Source organism: Neovison vison, chromosome 1 (genome assembly GCF_020171115.1).
Source record: "Neovison vison isolate M4711 chromosome 1, ASM_NN_V1, whole genome shotgun sequence".
NCBI lineage: Eukaryota > Metazoa > Chordata > Mammalia > Carnivora > Mustelidae > Neogale > Neogale vison.
The window spans coordinates 182,628,495-182,654,403 of NC_058091.1; the positions used below are offsets into that span (position 1 = coordinate 182,628,495).

Consider the following 25,909-nt stretch of genomic DNA (forward strand, 5'->3'; position numbering starts at 1 on the left):
AATATCCTTACTAGAATATTTACATTTCAACCAAAGGCTTTCTTCACTGTATTTGCAGTCTAAAAATATGATGATGGTTTACAGAAAAAAGTACAGATATAACAAAACACAAAATTAATATAAGAATAAAAAATGTAATAGAGGAGTAAGGAAAAGCAGTAATTACACAAAAAATAAACCTAGAGTATAGGGTATCACTGCACTGGACACAGATGTGGCTTTCAACTTCTCAGAGCCAAAATAGTAAGAAATACTTTGTCACTGTGCACTTCTTCAAAGAAGATATCCAGATGGCCGAGAGACACATGAAAAGATGCTCAACATCACTCATCATCAAGGAAATGCAAATCAAAACTACAATAAGATATCACCTCACATGTGTCAGAATGGCTAAAGTCAAAAACACAAGAAACAAGTGTTGGTGAGGATGGGGAGAAAAAGGTATCCTTGTACACTGCTGGGGGGAATGCAAAATCGCACAGCTACTGTGGAAAACAGAATAGAGTTTCCTCAAAAAGTTAAGAGTATGAAAACACTAATTTAAAAAGATACATGCACTCCTATGTTTACTACAGCATTATTTATGATAGCCAAATCATGGAAGCAATCCATGGGTCCATCAATAGATGAATGGATAAAGAAGAATAGATATATATGTATGTACACCCACACCTTCTTTATAGATACATAAAAGCACACACACACACACACACACACACGACTACTATGGAATATTACTCAGCTATAGAAAGGAATGAAATCTTGCCACTTGCAACAACATGGCTGGATCTAGACAGTATAATGCTAGGTGAAATAAGTTGGTCAAAAAGGAAAAATACCATATGATTTCACTCACGTGGAATTTAAGGAACACAACATACAAAGACAGAAATCAAATAGTAGCGAATTAACTGATGGTTACCAGAGGGAAAGCTGGTAGGGGGATGGGTGGAATAGGTGAAGGAGATTAAAAGCACATCTATCCTGATGAGCACTGACTAATGTACAGAATTGGCAAATCACTATATATTGTATACCTGAAACTAACATAACACTATATGTTAACTATATTAGAATTAAAAAAAAAAAGAAAAGATTAGTTGCAGAAACTTTAAAAAATGTATTGTCACTGTGTACTAATAAGAAGTTATTCTGAGAGAGAGAATTTTTTTCTAGTTTGGAATTTGAAGATGGATTTGCTCTGTAACTCCTAAATAACCCAATCAATGTCCTCAATAACATTCTATATCAAGTTACTCTATATCTTACCATTTTAAACATAAATGCAAAATAAAGGTGTTCATGGGATAAGACTCGGTAGGTACAAAAAGTCTGTGATTTCTTATCATGTGGTTCTTTCCCAAAGTGACCCCTATTATCATTTTATTGTGTATATTCCACAGAGATTCTATTAAAATGGCAAAGATCTATGTGTATACTTACATGTACATTTTTAAACAGGAGCAGTAGCATATTACTCTATGTATTATCCTATTAAATTTGTTTTTCACTTAAAAAGTCTATCTTGGGAGATTATTCTGTGCCAGAACATAAAAAGGTTCTACATATTTTTTTTTTTTAAGATTTTATTTATTTGTCAGAGAGAGAGGGAGAGAGAGCGAGCACAGGCAGACAGAATGGCAGGCAGAGACAGAGGGAGAAGCAGTCTCCCTGCTGAGCAAGGAGCCTGATGCGGGACTCTATCCCAGGATGCTGGGATCATGACCGAGCCAAAGGCAGCTGCTTAACCAACTGAGCCACCCAGGCGTCCCGGTCCTACATATTTTTGATAGTTGTACAGTGTGCATGAATCCATAATGGGACACACTATGACTAGTTTCATTTTAGAGGGCATTTAGGGTCTTTCTAATCCTTTGCTATTATCAACAATGTTGCACTGCATCTGCTTATACATAACCCCATTTCACAAATGTGCAAGCATATATGTAAGATAAACTCCTAGGGTATGTACATTTTTAACTTATTGCTCTTATTAGATATTGTACCAACTTATGCCCATACCACTTTCACCAATATAAATGTTTCATCAATTTATTTTTGCATATTCAGTTTTTTAAAACAATACATCATATGGTTTAAATTTTATCTCTTTTAGTGTAAGGGTAAGCATTTTTTTTCAACTTTAAATGTCATTTGTGTTCCTTGTCTATAATTTTTTCTTACTTATTTATAGAATCTCAACTATATTAAGAATGATTGTACTGGAGGAGAAAAGATGGTGGAGGAGTAGGGGACTCTATTTCAACTAGTCCCCTAAATTGAGCTGGATATCTACCAGACCATTTTGAACACCCACAAAATCACCTGAGATGTAAGAAGATATATCTGGATCTCTACAGACAGAGTATCTCCAGCACGTGGACCTGAGGTATGAAGGAGGGGTGGGGGACGGGGATTGGTGTCCCTAACCCTCATGTTGTTCAAGGCTCAACTGTACATAAATATATAAGTCATCTGAAAATAAGAGCGTATAAGGTGATACACTATTATATTGGGAGTAAAACGCCATGGATAATGATACACTAAAAGAACCCCCCTAATATGGCCCCCTTGCAGGGCTGGCTTGGTGGTCACATATTCTTTCAGTTTCTGTTGGTTTTGGAAGCTCCTGATCTCTCCATCCATTCTGAATGACAGCCTTCCTAGATAAAGTATCCTTGGTTGCATGCTCTTCTCTTTTAGTATCCTGAATATGTCTTGTCAGACCCTTCTGGCTTGCTAGGTCTCTGGCATTATTAGGATAGGTCTGACATTATTCTGATGCTCTTCCCTCTGTATGATAATTTTGATCTTGGAATATGGACCACCAAGCTGGCCCTGCAAGAAATACTAAGGGGAAGTTCTATAAAAGGAGAAAGACCCCAAGAGTGATAAAGAACTGAAATTTACAGAGACAACCGATAGAAACAAGGACTTCACAGGCAACATGATGACAATAAAATCATATCTTTCAAGAATCACTCTCAGCATGAATGGCCTAAATGCTTCCATGAAATGGTACAGGGTTGCAGAATGGATAAAAAGACATGACCCATCCATATTTGTCTACAAGAGATTAATTTTGAATCCCAAGATACGTCCAGACTGAAAATAAAGGGATGGAGAACCATCTTTCATGCCAACGGACCTCAAAAGAAAGCTGGGGTAGCAATCCCCAAACAGACAAATTAGATTTTAAGCTAAAGACTGTAGTTAGAGATACAGAAGGACACTATATCATGCTTAAAGGATCTATCCAACAAGAGGATCTGACAATTGTAAATATCTATGCCCCCAATATGGGAGCAGCCAACTACATAAGCCAACTCAACCAAAATAAGACATATTGACAAAAACATGCTAATAGTAGGAGACCTCAACACTCCACTCTCAGCAACAGACAGATCATCTAAGCAGAAAATCAACAAAGAAACAAGAGCTTTGAATGACAAACTGGACCAGATGGACCTCATAGATGTATCAGAACATTCCACCCCAAATAACAGAATTCTTCTCGAAGGCACATGGAACTTTCTCCAGAACAGACCCCATACTGGGTCACAAATCAGGTCTCAACCGATACCAAAAGACTGAGATTATTCCCTGCATATTCTCAGACCACAACGCTTTGAAGCTAGAACTCTATCACAAGAAAATCTGAAAGAAATTCAAACCCATGGAAGCTGAATACCATCCCGCTTAAGAATGTTTGGGTCAACCAGGAAATCAAAGAACTTAAACAATGCATGGAAACCACTGCGAATGAAAACACACTGGCCCAAGACTGCAAAGGCAGCTCCCAAGGGGGAAATACATAGCCATCCAAGCCTCGCTCAAAAAAATAGAAAAATCCAAAATATACAAATTAACTTTACACCTTAAAGAACTGGAGAAAGAACAATAAAAATAAAGCCCAAACCATGCATAAGAAGAGAAATAGTTGAGATTAGAGCAGAGATCAATGAATTAGAAACCAGAAATACAGTAGAGCAGATCAACAAAACCAGAAGCTGGTTCTTTGAAAGAATTAGTAAGCGCGATAAACCACTGGTCAGACTTATCCAAAAGAAGAGAAAGGACCAAATTGGTGAAATTATGAATGAAAGGGGAGAGATCAAGACTAACACCAAGGAAACAGAAACAATTATGAGAAATTATTATCAACAACTAATGCCAATAAATTAAGCAACCTGGAAGAGAAAAGACAAGAACCACATGGTCCTCTCAACTGATGCAGAAAAAGCATCTGACAAAATATATCATCCTTTACTAATTAAAACTATTCAGAGTGTAGGGAGAGAGGCAAGATTCTTCAATTTCATAAAAATCATCTATAAAAAACACACAGTGAGTATCATTCTCAATGAGGAAAAGCTGAGAGCCTTTCCCTTAAGATCAGAAACAGGACAAGGATGTCCCCTCTTGCCCTTACTGTTCAACGTAGTACTGGAAATCCTGGCAACAGCAATCAGACAACAAAAAGAAATAAAAGGTATTCAAATTGGCAAAGAAGAAGTAAACTCTCTCTTTACAGATGGCATGATACTTTATGTGGAAATCCCAAAAAACTTCATCCCCAAATTACCAGAACTCATATAGCAATTCAGTAACGTGGCAGGATACAAAATCAATGCACAGAAATCAGTTGCTTTCCTATACACACACACTAAGAATGTAACTGTAGACACAGAGATTAGAGAATGGGTTCCATTTACAATAGCACCAAAAACCTTAAGACACCTTAGAATAAACCTAACCAAAGAAGTAAAGGATCTATACTCTACAAACTACAGAACGCTTATGAAGGAAGTTGAAGAAGACATAAAAAGATGGGAAAACACTGTTACAATGTCTATGCTGCCCAGAGCAATCTATACTTTCAATGCCATCCTGATCAAAATACCAACGGCATTTTTCCAAGTGCTGGAACAAACAATCTTAAAATTCATATGGAACCAGAAAAGACTCCAAATCGCGAAGGAAATGTTGAAAAAGAAAAACAAAGCTGGGGGCACCAGGTTCCCTTATTTCAAGCTATATTACAAAGCTGTGGTACTGGCACAAAAACAGACTCATTAATCAATGGAACACAACAGAGAGCCCAGATATAAACTCTCAACACTAGGATCAACTAATCTTCGACAAAGCAGGAAAAACTATCCAATGAAAAGACAGTCTCTTCAATAAATGCTGCTGGGAATACTGGACAGCTGTATACAGAAGAATGAAATATGACCATTCTCTTACAGCATACACAAAGATAAACTCTAAATGGATGAAAGACTTCAATGTGAGACAGGAAAGCATCAAAATCCTAGAGAAAAACATAAGGAGTAACCTCTTCGACATCAGGAACAGCACCTTCTTTCAAAATACATCTCCAGGGGCGCCTGGGTGGCTCAGTGGGTTAAGCCGCTGCCTTCAGCTCAGGTCATGATCTCAGAGTCCTGGGATCGAGTCCCGCATCGGGCTCTCTGCTCAGCAGGGAGCCTGCTTCCCCCTCTCTCTCTCTCTGCCTGCCTCTCTGCCTACTTGTGATTTCTCTCTGTCAAATAAATAAATAAAATCTTCAAAATACATCTCCAAAGGCAAGGGAAACAAAAGCAAAAATGAACTTTTGGGACTTCAAGATAAAAAGCTTCTGCACAAGGGCGCCTGGGTGGCTCAGTGGGTTAAAGCCTCTGCCTTCGGCTCAGGTCATGATCCCAGGGTCCTGGGATCGAGCCCCACATCAGGCTCGCTGCTCAGCAGGGAGCCTGCTTCCTCCTCTCTCTCTGCCTGCCTCTCTGCCTACTTGTGATCTTTGTCTGCCAAATAAATAAATAAAATCTTTAAAAAAAAAAAAAAAGCTTCTGCACAGCGAAGAAAACAGTCAACAAAACAAAGAGGCAATCCACGGAATGGGAGAAGATATTCCCCATTCTGTATGACTCTACAGATAAAGGGCTGGAATCCAAGATCTATAAAGAACTTCTCAAACTCAACACACACAAAACAGATAACTCAAAAAATGGGCAGAACACATGAACAGACACTTCTCCATAGAAGACATACAGATGGCTAACAGAGACATGAAAAAATGCTGAACATCATTAGCCATCAGGAAAATTAAAATCAAAACCATATTGAGATACCACCTTACACCAGTTAGAATGGCAAAAATTAACAAGACAAGAAACAACAAATGTTGGAGAGGTTGTGCAGAAAGGGAACCCTCTTACACTTTTGGTGAGAAAGCAGGTTGGTACAGCCACTTTGGAAAACAACGTGAAGTTTCCTCAAAAAGTTAAAAATAGAGCTACCCTATAACCCAGCAATTGCACTACTGGGTATTTACCCCAAAGATACAGATGTAGGGCCATATGCACCCCAGTGTTCATAGCAGCAATGTCCACAGTAGCCAAACTGTGGAAGAAGCCAAGATGCCCCTCAATAGACAAATGGATAAAGAAGATGTGGTCCCTATATACAATGGAATATTACTCAGCCATCAGAAAGGATGAGTACCCAACATTTGCCTCAACATGGATGGGACTGGAGGAGATTAGGCTAAGTGAAATCAGTCAAACAGTGAAAGACAGTTATCATATGATTTCACTTATTTGTAGAACATAAGAGCATGGAGGAAATTAGGAGAAGGAAGGGAAAAATGAAGCCGGGGTGATCAGAAGGGGAGATAAACCATGAGAGACCATGGACTCTGAGAAACAAACTGAAGGTTTTAGCGGGGAGGGGGATGGAGGGATGGGTGAGCCTGGTGAAGGGTATTAAGGAAGGCACATAATGCATGGAGCACTGGGTGTTATATGCAAACAATGAATCATAGAACACTACATCAAAAACTAATGATGTACTGAATGGTGATTAAGATAACATAAAACACTTTAAAAAAAAGGTGCAAGGTCCTAAATTTTCACTCAAAAAAAAAAATTCTACTTTGTTGGTATATATTTTTTGTGTTTATCACTTGTCTTTTAATTTTGCTTATAATGTTTCTGTCATGTAAAAAATTTTCTTTTTTTTTTGTAGTCAAATTTGTGGATATTTTCTACTATTGCTTCTGGAGTTTGCTCATTTACAGAGATGATCCCTACTCTAATACCGTTACTTTAAAATTCTGTTTGATCTTATTGTTTTGCAAAATATGCATGCATGTGAGTATGTGGAAGGTTATAGTCTTGCTAAAATTCCCTTTCCTTTACTGAGAAACAATTAAAAAAAAAAAAAAGAAAGAAGCCTTCATTTTTGATGTGGCAAATTCAGCAGTGAGGGAATCCATGGGAAGACATTAAGTCCCTGCTTATGATACAGCAACCTTGCGGGGAGTGCAGACCAATGGGAAGCTGCCTCTTCTCTCCCATTTCTGACAAAAGAAGCAGGAGAAAGCACTGCAGAATGCTTAAACCCCTTTCATAAGCTGGCACAAAGATGTGCTCTGATTCTATTTTTCAGCACTCCCCGGTGAGAACCTGCAGGACCTACCAGGACTTAGGTGGGGAACAAATGGTGATGCTACTATTTTCTCTGTTTATTCTCAAATAAATAGGCTCATTAAGTAAGAGCTGGGTGTCATAAGTGCTTAAACTGATAGGCCAATGTTAGTGGTGGTTGAAGAGTGATAGGGAGGCTGCCGAGAACAGGGACAAGCTGTTACTGTCATGTTTAAAGTGGAACTATGGTAAAACGCTCTGGGGAAGTCAGGGTTACAGGGTTTTGAGACATAATGTTAACAAGTGGTTAAATGATAGTGGTTGACCACAGTCTTTAAGGCTCAGAAATGAAAACAGGTCTAAATCCCGAGGCAGGTAGGTCTTTAGGGTTTAGACTTTTTTAGTGATTGTTAAGAGTCTTCTTTAAAATGTAAATTTTGTGTTGTCTTAGTCCTGGAGCTAACTTAGGGTCACCTAAAAGAGCATGGCACATATGTACTAAGCATTTAATAAATACTTGTTAAATGACAAAATAGCTAACATGATAATAGTTTACATTTATTGAATGTTCTAAGTATTAGACATACTGCTAAGTATTTTTTTAAAACCTAATTTAATCTTCACTACATCCTTTGAGGTAGTTATTCTTAGGCTCACTCTTTGGACTGGAAAACTGAGGTTCAAAATGGTTATAAAGCTGTGCAGCTGGGTTTGAACCCTGGCTTGACTACTTCCTAACACTTATCTTGGGCAATATAGATAACAAGAAAAAAAAAAGAGAGAGAGACAGAGAGTGTATCTATGACTTAAGAAAGGGAAAGAAATAAAGAGTGAAAAAAACAGAAGAGAAACTTGTCAAAGAAATAACAGAATTTTCAAAAGCTGAAGAAAATAAACTTCCAGATTAAAAGGACACAGTGAGTACCCAGTACAATGAATGAAGAAAACTCATATACTGAGGCATTCTAAAGGCTTCTAAAGAAGAAAAATGGCAACCTTCAAAGGAATGAGAATCAGATTGATATTAAATTTCTCATCAAAGACACTGATAATGAAGAAGGAAAATGAGTTTGAGCCTAGACCTATCTAAACTACCAATCGAGCATGAGAGCAAAGTAATGATTCTGTCGTATAAGCAAGGACTCAATTTACCTCCCTTCAACACAGTGAGAACCAAGAGATCCCAAGATATATCAGAACTATATATGATAGGGGCGCCTGGGTGGCTCAGTGGGTTAAAGCCTCTGCCTTCAGCTCAGGTCATGATCCCAGGGTCCTGGGATCGAGCCCCGCATCGGGCTGTCTGCTCCGCGGAGAGCCTGCTTCCTCCTCTCTCTCACTGCCTGCCTCTCTGCCTACTTGTGATCTCTGTCTGTCAAATAAATAAATAAAATCTTAAAAAAAAAAAAAAGAACTATATATGACAAATAAATAAAATCTTAAAAAAATAAATCAGTTACGTGTTTAATGTGACATAACTATTGTGATCACGTGCTTACTTACTCAATGTACAGGGCATTTGAAGTATTTAAGTAACAAAGTACAAGTCTCTTATCTGCTAATAAACTTGGGACTTTATCTACACAAAGCAAAGCAAGTTTCTAGGAAAGGGGGTACCCTCACACATCCTTTGTGTCTTCATAGAGCTCAAAGAGGACAGAAATGGACTGTAGACCCCAGTTAGCTTCTTATTATTCACAATAGTGTTTCCTATACTGTCAGACAGAAACAGTCCTACTTCAAGGTATGATACAGAGACTAAGTAAACTCAAGATGAAAGAATGCTTTACATTACTTCTGGTCCAGAAGATTACCCTATTTTTACAGATGGACACACCTAAAACCAGAAAGCAGTAAAAGGTCTTTTGCCTTTTACTTAGATATGCCGGACATTTTTTATACTAATAACCACTTTGTACAACTGGGCAAGGTAGAACCATATCCCTATCTTATTGAAGAAAATGACAGAAAATTTAATGACATGACCAAGGTCCCAGAGCCAGTATGTAATGTTTATATATTTTAATATTCTTGAATGTTTAATAGAATTTTAGGAGTATTAAAAAACATTATTCATGCATTAAGGAATTCATAATCTTTCACACAACACTTGACAAAGTTCTTGAAAATGATACATATTCTGGTATTTGTAGTGAGATCATTTTAACTTCAGTAAGAGAAGAATTAATAAATAAGCTGCGAGAAACCAGATAATATATATTAAGCAATGTTTTTTAAGACACTGAAACTGATAAATTAAGAAATGTTACATAGGTGGCCACTTGTAATAGGCTTTCCTTAATGGAAACAGTTACCCCATATTGGCTCTCTAGTTACTGAATTTATTCCAAAAGGTAACAAGAAGCTCAATTAAAAATCAGTTACATAGGGACACTGGGTGGCTCAGTTGGTTAAGCCACTGCCTTCAGCTCAGGTCATGATCCCAGGGTCCTGGCATCGAGTCCCGCATCGGGCTTCTTGCTCTGTGGGGAGCCTACCTCTCCTGCTACCTCTGCCTACAACTCTGCTGCTTGTGTGTGCTCTCTCTCTCTCTCTCTCTGATAAATAAATAAATAAAATCTTAAAAAAATACATCAGTTACGTGTTTAATGTGACATAACTATTGTGATCACGTGCTTACTTACTCAATGTACAGGGCATTTGAAGTATTTAAGTAACAAAGTACTAGTCTCTTAGAAGCCCAAGAATTGTCTACTTTACATCTGCATATTTAATACTGCCTCTTTACATCTTTAGATTTAATATAAGTATGATCAGTAACCTACTATCTTTGAATAAATAAATACAAAATTTGCTCTTAAGTATTACTGATTATTTGCCACACATGCTTCAAAATGACAAAATGATAGTAAACATGGGAGTTTACAAGTTAATGAAGAAAAGTTACCTCTCTTTCTCAAGTTCTTCTAAATAACCGGTATTTTCTCTGCTTCCGTTTACAAACCCTCTTCTTGGAAATGAACCCATTGGAACAGGACTGCACTCTCCTGAACGACTAGATACAGATCCTTCACGGCTCCCATAAGAACGGAGGGACATTTTTGACCGTAGTTTCACTCCAGGGAAATTACTGCTATCTAAGTTAAGTTCTAAATGAAAGAGAGACAAGTTTTTATATAACAGTTGCTTTATGTGGTCTAAAATATTGCTAAGGCAATTATATTGTCTTAAAAATAAAATATAAGATTCACATTTTAGTCTTCTAAATTTGAACTCATTTTATAATTTAATATACATTATATATATTACATAAAGCCTATGGAAGTACTAAATTATAGCACTTATAGAGCAGCAAATTTATGTAGGGAACAGAGAATCTTTATCACAAATGCTAAGGCTGTGAGATTTTCACTGACTCCTGGTTCCAGGTAGAATTGCAATAAATACAAATATACAATCATTAAAAAAAAAAAATGTTCACTGCAACTTGAATTTCTAACAGAGGAAGCCACAAATACACATGATTAAACAAACAATTATTTAGGAAGAGAATGACTAAACTTTCCCTCCAATGTAGCTTGAGTCAGGGGGAAAAGGAGTATGTTAAAGGAAAATCAGACAAAATATCTTTCCTTAGATTCCTGCTAAAATATAATATATTTGAGGACTCAAAGATAATTTCTCAGTCTAGTTCCAACTATAATAATCAAGCACTTTCCCTGTTTTTTTAGTATTTGAATTTTTAAGCAATAAAGTAAGAAAGTTATTTTTTCAAAATTATACCAAAAATTGCATATAATCAGCTTATGTAACTGGAAAGATAAAGTAATTCTACCTTGGATGGAACAGCGAAGGACACTATTCTTTCAAGAAAGGAAAGAGGCCCAGTGTATGGCATGGCATACAGCTTTCTAAAGGCCTATTTAGTGACTGGCAGAATAGCAATGAGCTTTAAAAAGAGGAGAAAATGATCAAACAAGGAATCTAAATTAGTTGATTTAAGCCAGTTAAATGTTTAACTGAAGGAATGACAAGTAAATACAGATTTTACATATCTGTATTTTAACAACTAAATCCTAATAGATAAGGCTATTATACCAAGAAAACTGAAAGTAACATTCAAATCAAGAGAACCTATACTTGGATATACACACCTAAAGCTGACAACTGGAGCTTAAAAATTATTTTAAAACACCTTTTAAAAATCTACCTTTGAGACGCTCTAATAAATCAATCTGTCCAGAGGAAGCCATAGCTTCATCTTCAATACTTCCTTGTAGTTGTTTAAGTACTTCCTGCAAAAAAGAACACAATATATTATCATGACAAAATTCTACATAATTATTCTAGATAGAATGATTCTAAGTTTCTTGATATTTAGGTGTGCTGGGGGAAAAAGTTTCAGATCAATCTGAAAATATATCTGAATCTGTAAAGCATGTTATATATATTATCTATTATTAATTATGAGTAATGAATTATATCCTAACAACAGTGATATTTTGTGATAATGGAGATTATGAGGAGTTTCCATAAGATACATTATCCCTAACTTTTAAAACATACAACAAGGTGAACTATTCTCATTTTTCATATGGGTCAATCAAGACTCAAAGCCCTATAGAAGCTGTAAAAGCTAGATATGTGTTTAGAATCCATGTCTCTGAAGCCTGCACCACCATGACCATGAAAAAAACCAAATTAACAATTATAATATGCTGTTTTATTTAACACCCTAATACATATTCAAGCTTTTATATGCCATATGTAAGGATATACTATTAGCATACTGATTTATATTCAGCAGATATTGAAATAACTATGCTCACAGCCTCCTGACTTCTGATGCCATTATTTCCTTTCCCATCTAAATCCTTCTCTTGATTAATTTTCCTCAAAGAATGCTAGAAACTGTCATTTTCTAACAGTTTTTTTGCATGTCCCTTAATAATAATTTACGTTATAGCTTTCATATTCTGGGGCATTCCATTCAAATTTCCAGCAAAGTCCTTATTAGCCAATTAGGTTTCCAAATGCAAAACAATGTTCTTGAACATTTATGACCTGTAACTATGGGCAGTATTCTCCAAAATGAAAAATGATCATAAACAGATTGAAAAGGAAATCTGTCAAAAAGTGAGTGAACGCAGCAAAGACAACTTTTTTGGCTTATCTTGACGGTGATGTGATCGGCATTAAAAAAAAAAAAAAAAAAAAAAAAGAATGTTGGGGTGCCTGGGTGGCTCACTGGGTTGAGCCTCTGCCTTCAGCTCAGGTCATGATCTCAGGGTCCTGGGATCGAGCCCCGCATCGGGCTCTCTGCTCAGCGGGGAGCCTGCTTCCCCTCTCTCTCTGCCTGCCTCTGCCTACTTGTGATCTCTCTCTCTCTCTGTCAAATAAATAAATAAAATCTTAAAAAAAAGAAAAAAAGAATGTTTTGGGGTGCCTGGGTGGCTCAGTGGGCTGGGCCTTTGGCTTGGGTTGTGATCCCGGGGTCCTGGGATTGAGCCCTGCATCAGGCTCTCTGCTCAGCAGGGAGCCTGCTTCCCTCTCCTCCCTGCCTGCCTCTCTGCCTACTTGTGACCTCTGTCTGTCAAATAAATAGATAAAAATCTTAACAACAACAACAAAAAGAATGCCTATGTTAGCCTGTGGTCTTAAGATCTGACCTTCAAATAGACCGTGTTGGGAGGTTGAAAGGCTTCGATAAATAGATACAAGAGCATGGAACTGACTGATACTCATATTCAGATTATTATGGCTGAAATGTATCACATCTGTGGGACAGGAAACAAATTTATACATGATGCCATCTTTGAATGAATGTAGAGTACTCTACAACATCTACTACAAACTTCAGGACACCAGTACTTCAGTAAAGTTCGAGAACTATCATCCTACGCTCTCTGTGTTTTTCAGGATCCCAATTCTCCTTCCATCCATCCATCACTGTTACTACTCATAGTCCTTTAATGATCATTTCATCTTATCCCTATTTCTATAATTATACTCCCCAGCCTTGCAATTAAACAACTACCCTTCCATAGATAACTTCACATTATATGTCTCTAATCCTAACCTCACTTGCAAACTTCAGATTCACTTTCCCAATTTCACTGATACATGCTTTACATCTGGTTGATATGCACTTCCTATGTTAATGTCCAGAACTATCATTTTGTGCCATTACAATATGTTCTTTGCCTTGTATCTTGTCAGTTAAATATAAATAAGCCTTTTCTTCCCCAGACACGCAAATCCTTAGCATAAACTCCTTGCTATCAACAGTTTTCAAATTCTGTATTCAACCTCTAGTGTTTCTCTTAGAACCATCTCTTTTCTATACTTACTGCCACCATACTGGGTTACTAATCTGCCAAACTACTAAAATAATCTTATTGTATGTTTCTACCTTGCATTGGACTTCTGGGCTCAGAGTAAGACTTTTATTTTATTTTACTTTATTTATTTTTATTATTATTTTTACAGTAAGGCTTTTAAAGCATAGCTCTGATCAAGTCTTCATACAAGATTCTTCTCCAAAGTCTACAACGGTGGGTTTGAAATTTCAGTATGGATCAGAATCACCTGAAGTGCTAGTTACAATACAGACTGTTCATTCACTAAGTCTGAGATGGAGACTGAAAAACTTCATTTTCAACAAATTCCCTAATGACACTGATGCTGAAAACAATCATCAAAATGTTAACAGCAGTATTCTAAGAAGGTGGGGTTACAAGAAATATTTTTTTGTTTTGTTTTATAATTTTTCAACAATGGGTATTACAAAAAATACTGTTTCTAGAAAAGGTACAAAGATGTATAAGTTCAAAAACAACAAAAGGAAATCCTTGGCATATCCTTGACATATACCTAATTTTTCAAAACTAAAAATAATTTTAAAAAAATAACATCAAAACCAAATTAAAAGGCCATGTAAACTTCGACATCCAACAATAAAAATCAATTAAACTTATAGCATTGGCCAGACAACGGAATACTATGCAACTGTAATATCACCAAATATTTAATGATATAAAAAGATTATGACAATATATTAAATTTCTAAATCCCATCAAATGCATGCCTGCACAGAATGGGCAGAGAGAAAAACATGTACATTGTCACAGGTAACCTCTGATTTAAAAAGAATTGAAAAAAAGAATTTTTAATGGGTGATTTGGTATCTTTTTATTTGCCCCTATTTCCCAATTTTTAAAAATATTAAATATGCACAACTTGTTATAAGGGTTTTTAAAAAAAGTTTATATACATATTGTTAGAAATCTATTGATAAAAGTTGTAACCATAATGGTAAATAAAGTTATTGAAATTTAAGGTTTAAAAAAATTTTTTTAAGACTTTCAGTTAGTTTGGCATGTTTGTGAATTTCATATAAATGGAAAAACATAATATATAGTCTTTTGTATCCCACGTTTTTTGCTCACCAAATATGAGATACATCCATGCTACTGTATGTTATCAGTTAACTGTTTTTAATGCTGTGTAGTAGTCCACTGTATGACTATGCCTCAACTATTTATCCTTTATCCACTTGATGGGCATTTTGGTTGTCAGATGATAGAGGCTATTATCAAGAACGCTACTATGTACATTCTTGCACATATATTTTAGTAAACATATGTATTCACTTCTCTTGAGTACGTATCTGGGAGTTCCAATGCTAAGTCAAGGATTTAACTCTAAAAGAAAACTGCCTGTTTTCCAACATGACTGTACTATTTTATACTCCACCAGCAATGTATGAGCATCCTGATGTTCCACAGCTGACATCATCAGTCTTTTAAATTTTAGTGATTTGAGTAAAGAGAAATATCATTTGTACTTCCCTGATGTTGAAAGATAGAATCTCTTTTATGTGTTTACTGGCCATTTGTCTCCCTTTTTGAATTGTCTTTATAAGCTTTTGGCCATATTTTAAAAACTGGACCTTCTCTGGTTATTGGTTTACAAAAATCCTTTATATATTCTGTATTGAGATCTTTGCTGGATATGTATTGTAAATATTTTCTTCCAGTCTATGACTTGCTTTTTCATTTTCATGATGAAGTCCTCTGAAAAGATTTTAATTTAAATTTAGTTTTGAATTTGACGAAGCCCATTTTATATCTTTTTTCTTTTATGTTTAGTCCTTTATGTGTCCTAAGAAATCTTGCCTACCCCAAGGTCACAAAGATGTTATCTTGTATCTTCTTTTAAAAGCATTACAAAAGGTCTTGGTTTTAATGTATCAATTTTTTTCTTTTTTTTTTTTTTAATTATTTCTTTGACAGAGAGAGAGATCACAAGTAGGCAGAGAGGCAGGCATAGAGAGAGGGGGAAGCAGGCTCCCTGCCAAGCAGAGAGCCCGATGCAGGGCTCGATCCCGGGACCCTGAGACCATGACCTGCGCGGAAGGCAGAGGCTTAACCCACTAAGCCACCCAGGTGCCCTCAATTTTTTCTTTTATGTTTAGTGCTTTGTCATTGTTTAAGAAATTTTTGACTACTCTAAAAACATGAAGCTGTTCCCTGTTTCCTTCTGGAAGCCACTATTTTGTCTTTCACACTTATGTCTATAATCCATCTTGAATTAATTTTTGCATATATTATGAGGTAGGGCTCTGAGCTCCTTCTTTCCTTTTTCTTTATGCAAATATTTAACTGCCCCTGTACCGTTTACTGAAAAGACTACCCTTTCCCCACCGAAATGCAGGGATGCCTTGGTCATAAATCAACTAACCATCTAGGTGCAGCTTTTTTCCACTCTATTTCTGCTAGTTGACTAGTCCAATCTATTATCACAGCCGCTATCTCTTTAAATGTTACTTTTGCTCCATTTTCTTCCCCTGTCCCATCTGAGACTTCAGATTTGCCCTATCTATTTGCCTGTGTCCCCCATAACTCTTACATACTGTTTGTATATAATATTTATTTATTTTAGAGCCAGAGAGAGAAAGCACGCATGCGCACACCCACCCACCCCACACAAGCGGTGGGGAGGTGCAAGAGAGGGAGAATCTCAAGCAGACTTCCCATTGAGTGCAAGGCTCCATCTCATCACCCTGAGATCATGACTGAGCCAAAAAGAAATCAAAAGTCAGACCCTTAACTAAGCTACTCAGGCGTCCCATACTGTTTTCATTCCCATTTTTAATCTTTCTGTGCTTCAGTTTGGATGTTTTCTATAGACTTTTTTTTACATATTCACTAATTTTTATCTTGTCACTAGTTTATTAATTCTGTGTTTACAAGTCCATCTAATAGGTTATTGGTGAAACTATTCACCAGTTTTAGACTATATAGGCTATAATTCTTTGCCTACCTTTTCTGGATTTTCATCCATTTTATTCATATCTTTTCTTTTTTCAAGACATTTATAATATCTACATTAAAATTTTTGCTAATTCCAATATCTGGATTACCCTTGGATTTGCTTCTATTAGCTATTTGTTTTCTTAATCATCACTCATTTTCCTGTTTCTTGCATTTCTTGAAAATTTCAGCTGTATGCCTATCATTATGTATACAGAACGAGACAGACTTAAAGACATATTTTCCTTTAGAGTTTGCCCTTTCCACCACTGGGGTCTTATGTCCTCCAACCAATCAGGAACTAAAAATGGGCTGCAGGTGTAGTTTAAGCAAAATTCACACTTGATTTGACTTGCCAAGTTCCATGAATGTGTCTCTCCTCTAAATTTAGACTGAAAATGATACAGGTTCCTCCTGTCTTCTCAGCCCTTAACCTACTACCCTATATATCCCTCAAATCTGGTATTTATCTTGAAAGGAAAAACAGGCCCCTTCCCTCTGGTCCATGTCTCTCAAGCACTGCAAGACTACAGAATGTTTTCACTCAGCCTTATTCTCAGGTGGTGCCTGACTCCTTAGATCTAAAAGTTCTGTCCTGTGGAGGTAGAGGGCTTGGGTCTTTAACGTACTGCTCCACAAAGTTAAAAATTTGGCAAATATCTTGAGGAGACCTCTTGTGTGAAACTAATGGGTCTTTCCCATGGCAGGACTTTGCCTTTAACATTTAGCTTTCCCAGTTCTGTTGCTAGCATTCTTCACAAGACACAACCAATGTTCCATGGAAAAACTAGCCATGCATTTGGAGTTTCTCTAAATGTCAATACTTCACATCTGGCCACATGTTTGTCAACCTGCATGTTTGAAACCTGCAATGGTTTCCTTCCTCCAGTGGAGTCGTGCTTGTGCCAGCAATGAACAGCAGCCTGTGCTCAGAATTAATGAATACCCCTGGGGAAGAAAATCTCCCGCAGTGTCAGTTATTCTAGAAAGGGCTCTTTCCTCTTATGAATTTTAGTTAATACAGTCCTTGATGACTCCACAGTTCTGTTCTCCAAGGTCTTTTAAAGTATGATTTTTGTATTTTATCTAGTGTTTTTTAGTTGTTGCAGTAGGAGAGATTGCCTGGGGCTGAGGATTGCATACAATCTAAAAGAAGTAGTCCTTAATTTCAAAGAGTTTTTAAAAAGAAAAACGCAACACAACTGCAAAGTAATTCCAAATAAAATATTTTTAAACATACTTAGAGAAACAGCAGCTTTTAACGTTAATATGTAATTTTGAAGGAGAGAATATTCACTTGTATTTATACCACCTGGAAGTTTGGATTTTAAAAATTATTTATATTATGTAACTACACATTATTTTTTTAAATATTTTAAGAGTCTAGAAAAATTAAAGGATTATTTATTAGAGATGAAATGTTCTGTGGAGATATCAGTGAAAAGAAAATATCATTGAGCAGCTGTCTCATTTCAAGGAGGCTGCTACTTGATCCACTTCTGTTTTTGTCATTACATCAGTTATAGATTCTTTCCATTACCAAATACAAGTATATTTGATAATTAAATCTTCGAAATAAATTATGAAATGTGTCCATCTGAGTTTTTATTTCTGTTTTCTTCTTATACTCTGAAAATAAGATATTCTACATGTATATGATTTTGCAGTTATGGAACAATTTATAAAACTTCATTGTCAAAAATACAACAAAAACATAAGTGGTTCATTAATAATTAACCTACAGATAATTTTTTTAATACCACAATCTTTCAGTTTAAATGATTAACATCTATACATGACCATATTTATCTTGTTTCTATGCTCAGCATTTTAAAGTAAATCAAGTTGAGTTCTAGCCCTCGAATTAAAAGTACAGTATGTAATTCCTTTTAGATTTAGCTACAGCTTCTGCATTTATCTAATTCCGGGTCATTTAACTTCCATTAAATCTCTATTTTATTTTACTACAGTTTTACCACAGAAAATGTCAAATATAAACATAAGTATAGAGAATATTATAGCAATCTTCCACGTATCCTCACATCCCATCATAGTAATGATCGACTCATGATCTTGTTTCATCTATATTCATACCCACTTCCTCTATTCTCTTCCCTGACTCAAATTCATTTGGGAATAAATCTCAGACATCATATTACTTCATCCATAAAGAATTCAGATATATACTTAAACAGGGATTCTTTCTAACCACAACTGCAATGCCGTCACTATACCTAAAAAATTAACATTTCCTTTATGTTTTCAAATACATAGCCAGGGTACACATTTCCCTAATTAGTTGTACACATATTTCCCTGTCACACACACAAAATATTTTATAGTTTATTTTTATCAATGCCTTGTAATCAACAGCAAAACAGTATTCTTTTTTGCCACTAGATGGTACTACTGCATAAATTTCAGAAATCCTTAAATTACCCAGTTGAAGGGGACCCTCCTTGCCTTTCTTTGGGGTAAACAGGTTAATGAGCAGGAAATAGGATTTAAGATTATATAATGTATTCCAAAGAATAATAAGTGATTTTGCATAAATAACCACTGGTTTGGATTAACTTTAATCCAATGTGGGAACTGCCAGTGTTTCCAAGTATCTTTTCCAAATCAAGATTCTTTTTTTTTTTTTTAAGATTTTTAATTTATTTGACAGAAAGATCACAAGCAGGCAGAGAGGCAGACAAAGAGAGAGAGGGAAGCAGGCTCCCCGCTGAGCAGAGAGCCCGATGCGGGGCTCGATCCCAGGACCCTGAGATCACGACCCGAGCCGAAGGCAGAAGCCTAACCCACTGACCCACCCAGGCGCCCCTCCAAATCAATATTCTAAGACAAAACAAATGGTCTTGTTCCTGCTTTTGAACAGCTTAAATCCTCTTAAGGAGAGATACACAAAAATTTTCATTATAAGGTGTAACTGCTATGAAATCTAAAGAAATAAGTGGATGGTTTTTCAAGGATGTCTGCAGAAGCACTTGCTGAGTAATTATCTATTCATGGTTGAATTCAGACATATCTTAAGTGCCAATATTCATGATGTACAATATGATACACCACATGGATAAGTGGTCAACCTGATATTACACTGTAGAAATCTTAGGGTCTGACTTGTATTTTTACTCCAAGACATTCCTATTCAGCATGGAGATGGGTCTAAGGTAGGTTAAAATGTCTCCCAAAAATAAATTTTGAATTTGCTCAAGTAGTTAAGCAAAAATTAAAAAGGGGGGCGCCTGGGTGGCTCAGTGGGTTAAGCCACTGCCTTCAGTTCGGGTCATGATCTCAGGGTCCTGGGATTGAGTCCCGCATCGGGCTCTCTGCTCAGCAGGGGGCCAGCTTCCCTTCCCCTCTCTCTGCCTACTGTGATCTCTCTCTGTTAATAAAAATTAAAAAGGGATCTCAAAATCATGCACTATGAAACATCCAAATAGGTCCACCAAGAGGAATTCTTTGCAAAATATACCTCCCAAAGTAGACGAAAGAGTAGTCCTGTTGGGAATTACACAAAATACAAAATTACATTTTGTATCTTTAAACTTTTAAAACCACATGCCATGTACAATAATTTTAGATATACTGTGTTGGTCAGTGTTAAAATAGCAAACTATTCTTTTTTAATATTAGATAACTGATTTGTCTGTCAATTGTCACCCACAGTTGTGGTGAGAAAACATGTTTGCTTAAAGTCTACCTTATTTCCGAAAGGACTGGAGATAGGTATCTCTTGGAGATCTGTCCTCACTGAGGACAGTTTTTAACCACAGAAATAGGCAATTAGAGTAGAAAAGATTTATGGAAATCTTTATGGAAAGATAGAATAGTACATATGAGTAAAAGATTGAACTGTTATGATATTGACAACAAAGAGTAAAAGGAGAGCAAAAATAGCTCAGTGATGTACAGAAGCTTGAAGAATAAGAGAGACCTCAAAATGCATAGAAAAAGAACAAGAAGAAAATAGCAACGAATAAGGAATAAGAGTAGTGAACAGACAGCAAAAACAGCATCAGGCACCCAGATGCTAAACAGCCAAGGGGCAGAACAACACAAAGCAGGAAGAATTTTTAAGAGGTTAACAGTTTTGTCGATGATCTCCAAATCTATAAAGTTGTTAAGTTCAGTGAGAAGGGAATCTGCCTAAGTAACTGGAAATTAAAACAGCAAAAATTTTAACCTCAATTATTCTGAAATTAGAACATATCTTCCCCACTGCAGACTGAGTATTTTATAGCTTTTCTTGGAGGTCATCACAACTTTTCAATGCTATTTGGCAAACTAATTTCAGGACAAAGCCATGGAAATCATCTAGGCTTGTGTGATGCTTATATTTTCCAAATAAGGCACCTTAAGTCCAGAAGGGTACCCAGAGGTGATACAGCTCGGCTTGTGGCAAAACAAGGAATAGAACCAGGTACTGACTTTCAGTTCTGGACTATTCCCAGTAGGGCATTCTGTTTTTCTTGATCACTTATTACTGCTGCACTTAAGTGGAGACAAGATTTGGGAAAGTTGGGAGGAAGACTGTATTTAATAACTGAGATATATTCTGAAGTTGTGAAACTAGTTTCTATGAAGTATGCAGAACACCCAGCCTCAGTATAGTGATACTAAAGTTGGTCTCTTATTTTTAAGCTTAAAAATAACTAAGAACAAATTAACTAGCCATTGGGTTTTTACAATTATTTTCTTTCTATGATTCACTGGATTAATTTAATACATTTTGTTCAAAATATACACACTAACTTTGCAAGAAAGAGTTTACATATTGCTGCTTAACTTAAAATACACTTTTAAGTAAGCGAAATATCTAACCCCAACTTTACAGGAGGGAATACTGAATAAAAATGATAAACTACAATTAAAAGTCACAGTCTTGATACCTTCATATTAGATGCCTCAGTTTCCAGTTTTGTAAGATGATTGGAATTATCTTCTAGCTCTTGTCGAAGATTTGAGTTCTCCATCTTCAGTGCCTCAACTTGCTTTAACAACTGATCATATGAAGCTGCAGCCATCCTTGGCTACCCTTGGACCTATAAGGTTAAAAAGGATTTTGAAATTCACTACTAAAAATATCGTGGCTGCTTGTTTACAAAGAAAGGGATAAAGAAACAAAACTCTGGAGACATTTAATAACAATATTGTTCAAGCAGCACTGTCCTTCTAAGAGGATGAAACACTAGAGTCTTAGCTGAAGACAAGGAGAACTAAAATAGAAGAGACCCTCAGTCATGCTTGACTACATTTGCTTCTTCATGGGTGCATGAGATTTCTGGAAGGCTAGAATTTTTTTCAAGTTTTTAAAGATATTTTAACTGGTCTTATAGGTAAAACTTAAATAACGAAATGTAATCATTGATAAGCTCAAATTGGTAACATTACTTATGGATTTTGCTCAACAGTTACATAATTTTAAAGCCAGAATGAATTAATGAGATTGGGTATTACATTCTATCACTTTGTTAGAAGGCTAGTCTTAAATATCATCCATGGTAAAGTAGTTCTGAACTTCCAAGAAGGCCTCGTTAAAAATGCAGCCTTTAAAAAAATGGATACAAAGGAGAGCATTAACTTGAGACTTCAATCTTTTTGATAGGAAGATGATAAGAATTACTAATATAAAGTTCTATTACAGTTATTCAAAAAGATGAATAGGCCATGCTATAGCATATGTGGTCTTGGGACCCACTGTGCTCAGAACTGAAGCCAGAAGAGTCTTAAAGAAAATGGATGAGTTTAGAAGCAGAAATTATCAAAGAGATGTGAGGCAGAGTCTGGCAATTAATTACATCACTGTGAAAGAAGAGGGGAGAAAAGAAAGAAGATAGCTAGGTAGTAAGAGGTCCTTAGAATGAATTAGAGAATACTTGTAGTTAGATTAAGACTAATCAATTTCAGAAGACTCAGATTCTCTTTTTAGTTTAATACCAAACTCAATTTGGAATAAATACTAAAAAGCATTACAAAAGATTTTTTAATAAATAATACTTAAAGATCTTGACGTAAGAAAACGCTTCTGTAATAAAATCCACTACACAAAATAAGGCAGACAGGTCTAGCACTACTGGCTAATCATAACAGTATAGGAGCTTAGCAACTGGAAGAACTTTTAACAAGGGAAAATCAAAGGACTCAGGTCTAGCTACTTCTCCAATGAGTTCATGATAAATCTGATGCAACCCACTATCATCTGAGGAGGAAAGTGAGTCCTAGGAGGTGGGTAATCACTCACAAAAGTCTTTATGATTGAAAACAATGAGAACTAGATTTGTACTTAAACTAAATTGGGTCTCAAATTCAGGGTTGGTCGTGGTTTACTTTCTCCCTTCATTTTAATTCATTTCACCGTTTGTAAAATGGTTATCTGCTACTGCACAAAAATAATTTACAGGGATACTATTAGAACTAAGGAAGAAAAGGCAGGCTGAAAAGTGCTATGTAAATATAAATTATGTTATAAAAATACACATGTAACATATCTTCCTTAGTAAGACCTAATGTCAATCTATTGTTATAAGTTTCTGCCCTCTGACCAAGACACAAGAGGTAAAGAAGTAATTCAGCTACTTGAGAAGGACAGAGACATCTCAAAAATGAAGGAGAAATTCATAGGTATGATCATTTATCCTTTTTAAGTCATCCCATTAACAAGCAGTTCTGAATATACACAACACATTATAAGGTATGTAACAGAAGTGGGGAATCTGACAGAATTTAATAATGAAAGCCCTGGAATAAAAATTTTTTTTTTAAGATTTTATTTATTTATTTGACAGAGACAGACACAACGAGAGAGGGAATACAAGCAGGGGGAGTGGGAGAAGGAGAAGGAGAAGCAGGCTTTACGTCGAGCAGGGAACCTGATTTGGGGCTCCATCCCAGGATGACCCGAGCCCAAGGCAGACCCTTAGGCTTGAAGACTAAGCCACCCAGGCGCCCCAAGCCCTGAAATTCTTTACTTCAAGTAAAATTTTAACAGGCAATTTTACACTAAAACAATAAGACAATATAAAAGGTAATAACACAGAGAAAGAGATATATGCAGGTATGTTAAGATATGTAGGTTATCACCTTACACAATCACAAATGGGCAAAATGAGCACAGACGAAGTACTCTTTATTGAGGGGGGAAAACCCAACCCTTCAAATTGACAAAACATATGAACATATGAACATTTTTTCTTTCCCCCCTCCAGAATCACAAGCATTAAGTCATTTCTGCTCTAGAAAGCATGGTATTTCATATAATTTAATGAGAAAATGAAGATGTTTCATGGAGTAATACTTCCTTGTATACTTTAAAGATGTTGCAACCACCCTTCCCTAACTCAAAACTGCTTTATGCAAAATTCAAGAAATCATATATTTACGTTAGCCTTTTGTGCAATCATTAGAATTTCATGCAAGTCACTCAACATTAAAAAAATCAAAATTTAACGCATGAAATGGGGAAAACCTGAATCTTTCACTTCATTAGCACCATGCTCTAACCACCTGAGCTAACTGGCCAATCCTGAATCTTTCACTTTTTAATAAGAGTATAGAAACATTCCAATTTGTTTTTCTGTAGGGTCAAGGTGTCCACTAAAGAGACCCTCACCCCATAAGAGTAGGGCAGGGGAGAAGAAAGCAAAGGGACTCTTATTTAGACCTTTATTCAAATGTTCACCGAAAAGCAAATTTACAAGTATCCTAAAAAATTAATGCAAGTAGGAAAAAAAGTTTTAGGCTGGCAAGAGAATATTCAGTTAGAATTAAATTTGGAGTAATCATTATTATCAATAATGTAAGAAGTTTGGGATTTTTTTTTTAAATGAGTGGAACTGTTTTTATTGTTTTGTTTTGATGGATTAAAAAATATGTATTTGCTAGCACTTTTAGATGGCAATAAGAGGAAAATATCAACAGAGAGCAAAAGAATCACAAGACTGTTTTGTTCAACTGCATGCAAATAAATCTGAAAACATAAAAGTTTTCTAAAAAATGTAATTTATCAAAATCCCAAAGATATAGAAAATCCAAAATTTCCAATAAAAATCACTATTAGAAAATTGACATCATTCAACATGCTAATAGATCTTCACAGAAAAAAAAATGATTATGCCAAAGATGGTGAAAATATGTTCTGCAGAGTCAATGTCCACTCTTGTTGAGAACACTGAATTTAAAAAGACTCTTCTTGGGATGCCTGGGTGGCTCAGTTGGTTGAGCAGCTGCCTTCGGCTCGGGTCATGATCCCAGCGTCCTGGGTTCGAGTCCCACATCGAGCTCCTTGCTCGGTGGGGAGCCTGCTTCTCCCTCTGCCTCTGCTTGCCTCTCTGTCTGCCTGTGCTCGCTCTCTCTCCCTCTCTCTGACAAATAAATAAAATCTTTAAAAAATAAAAATAAAAAAAATAAAAGGACTCTTCTTTAATATGATCCATATCAGCTGGAAATACATGTGGAAATGGTAGATCTTTTCCTAAGGTCAGGGGGAAGTCCATTTTTACCAGTATTACTCATTACACTAGTCAGCACAATTAAAGAATGAAATTAGAAAGGAATACTATTGGCAGATGACATAATTATATACCTAGAATATCTGAAAAAATTAACTAAATATTACTATAATAAGATAATTGAGTAATTTAGCGAAGTCCAAAATATACAGAAATCTTTCCTTTATATACAAGGAGATATCAGATAGAAGATGAAATGGAAGGGCAGGTCCTATTTATAATTTTTAGAAGTATAAAACACTTAGGCATAAACTGAACAAAAAGAGACCAAAACATATATGAGGAAAACTATAAACATATCTTGTTCGTGTACCTAAAGATTTAGTAACATGAAGATGTCATTTCCCCAAGTTAATTTATAAATTTTATGTGGTCCCAATAAATGTGATATGTAAGATTTGTTTTCATTTGTTTTCTGCAGCTAGACATTTGGAAAATAAGCAAAAAAGGCAAAGTACGAAAAGAGAAGGAACAGACCTATCACTTACTAAAATACTATACAAAGCCTTAATAAATATAACAGTATATAGTTAACTGCATTGTACCAATAAATGAATTTCTTAGTCCTGATACTTGCACTGTGGATATGTAAGATGATTACATAAATTAATTTCTTAGTCCTGATACTTGCACTGTGGATATGTAAGATGTTAACATTAGGGGAAGCCAGGAAGCTTAGTGAAGGATATAAAGA

The 25,909-nt window shown here is 35.9% G+C and overlaps 1 protein-coding gene across 9 annotated transcripts in view; it reads right to left on the reverse strand.

The window, feature by feature from the left end:
- The window catches only part of APC (APC regulator of WNT signaling pathway), a 143,908-nt gene that overhangs the window by 66,989 nt on the left and 51,010 nt on the right, over positions 1–25,909 (reverse strand). For 5 of the 9 annotated variants that reach the window (XM_044264166.1, XM_044264205.1, XM_044264197.1 and 2 more), the window contains exons 2-3: positions 11,602–11,686; positions 10,339–10,540 (exon numbers count right to left, since the gene is read on the reverse strand). In XM_044264166.1, coding sequence (XP_044120101.1) covers positions 10,339–10,540; positions 11,602–11,686 — 287 coding nt within the window. Of the gene's footprint in view, positions 1–10,338; positions 10,541–11,601; positions 11,687–21,597; positions 21,751–25,909 lie in introns of all 9 variants that reach the window. The other 4 variants (XM_044264173.1, XM_044264212.1, XM_044264182.1 and 1 more) reach the window with 1 other exon arrangement.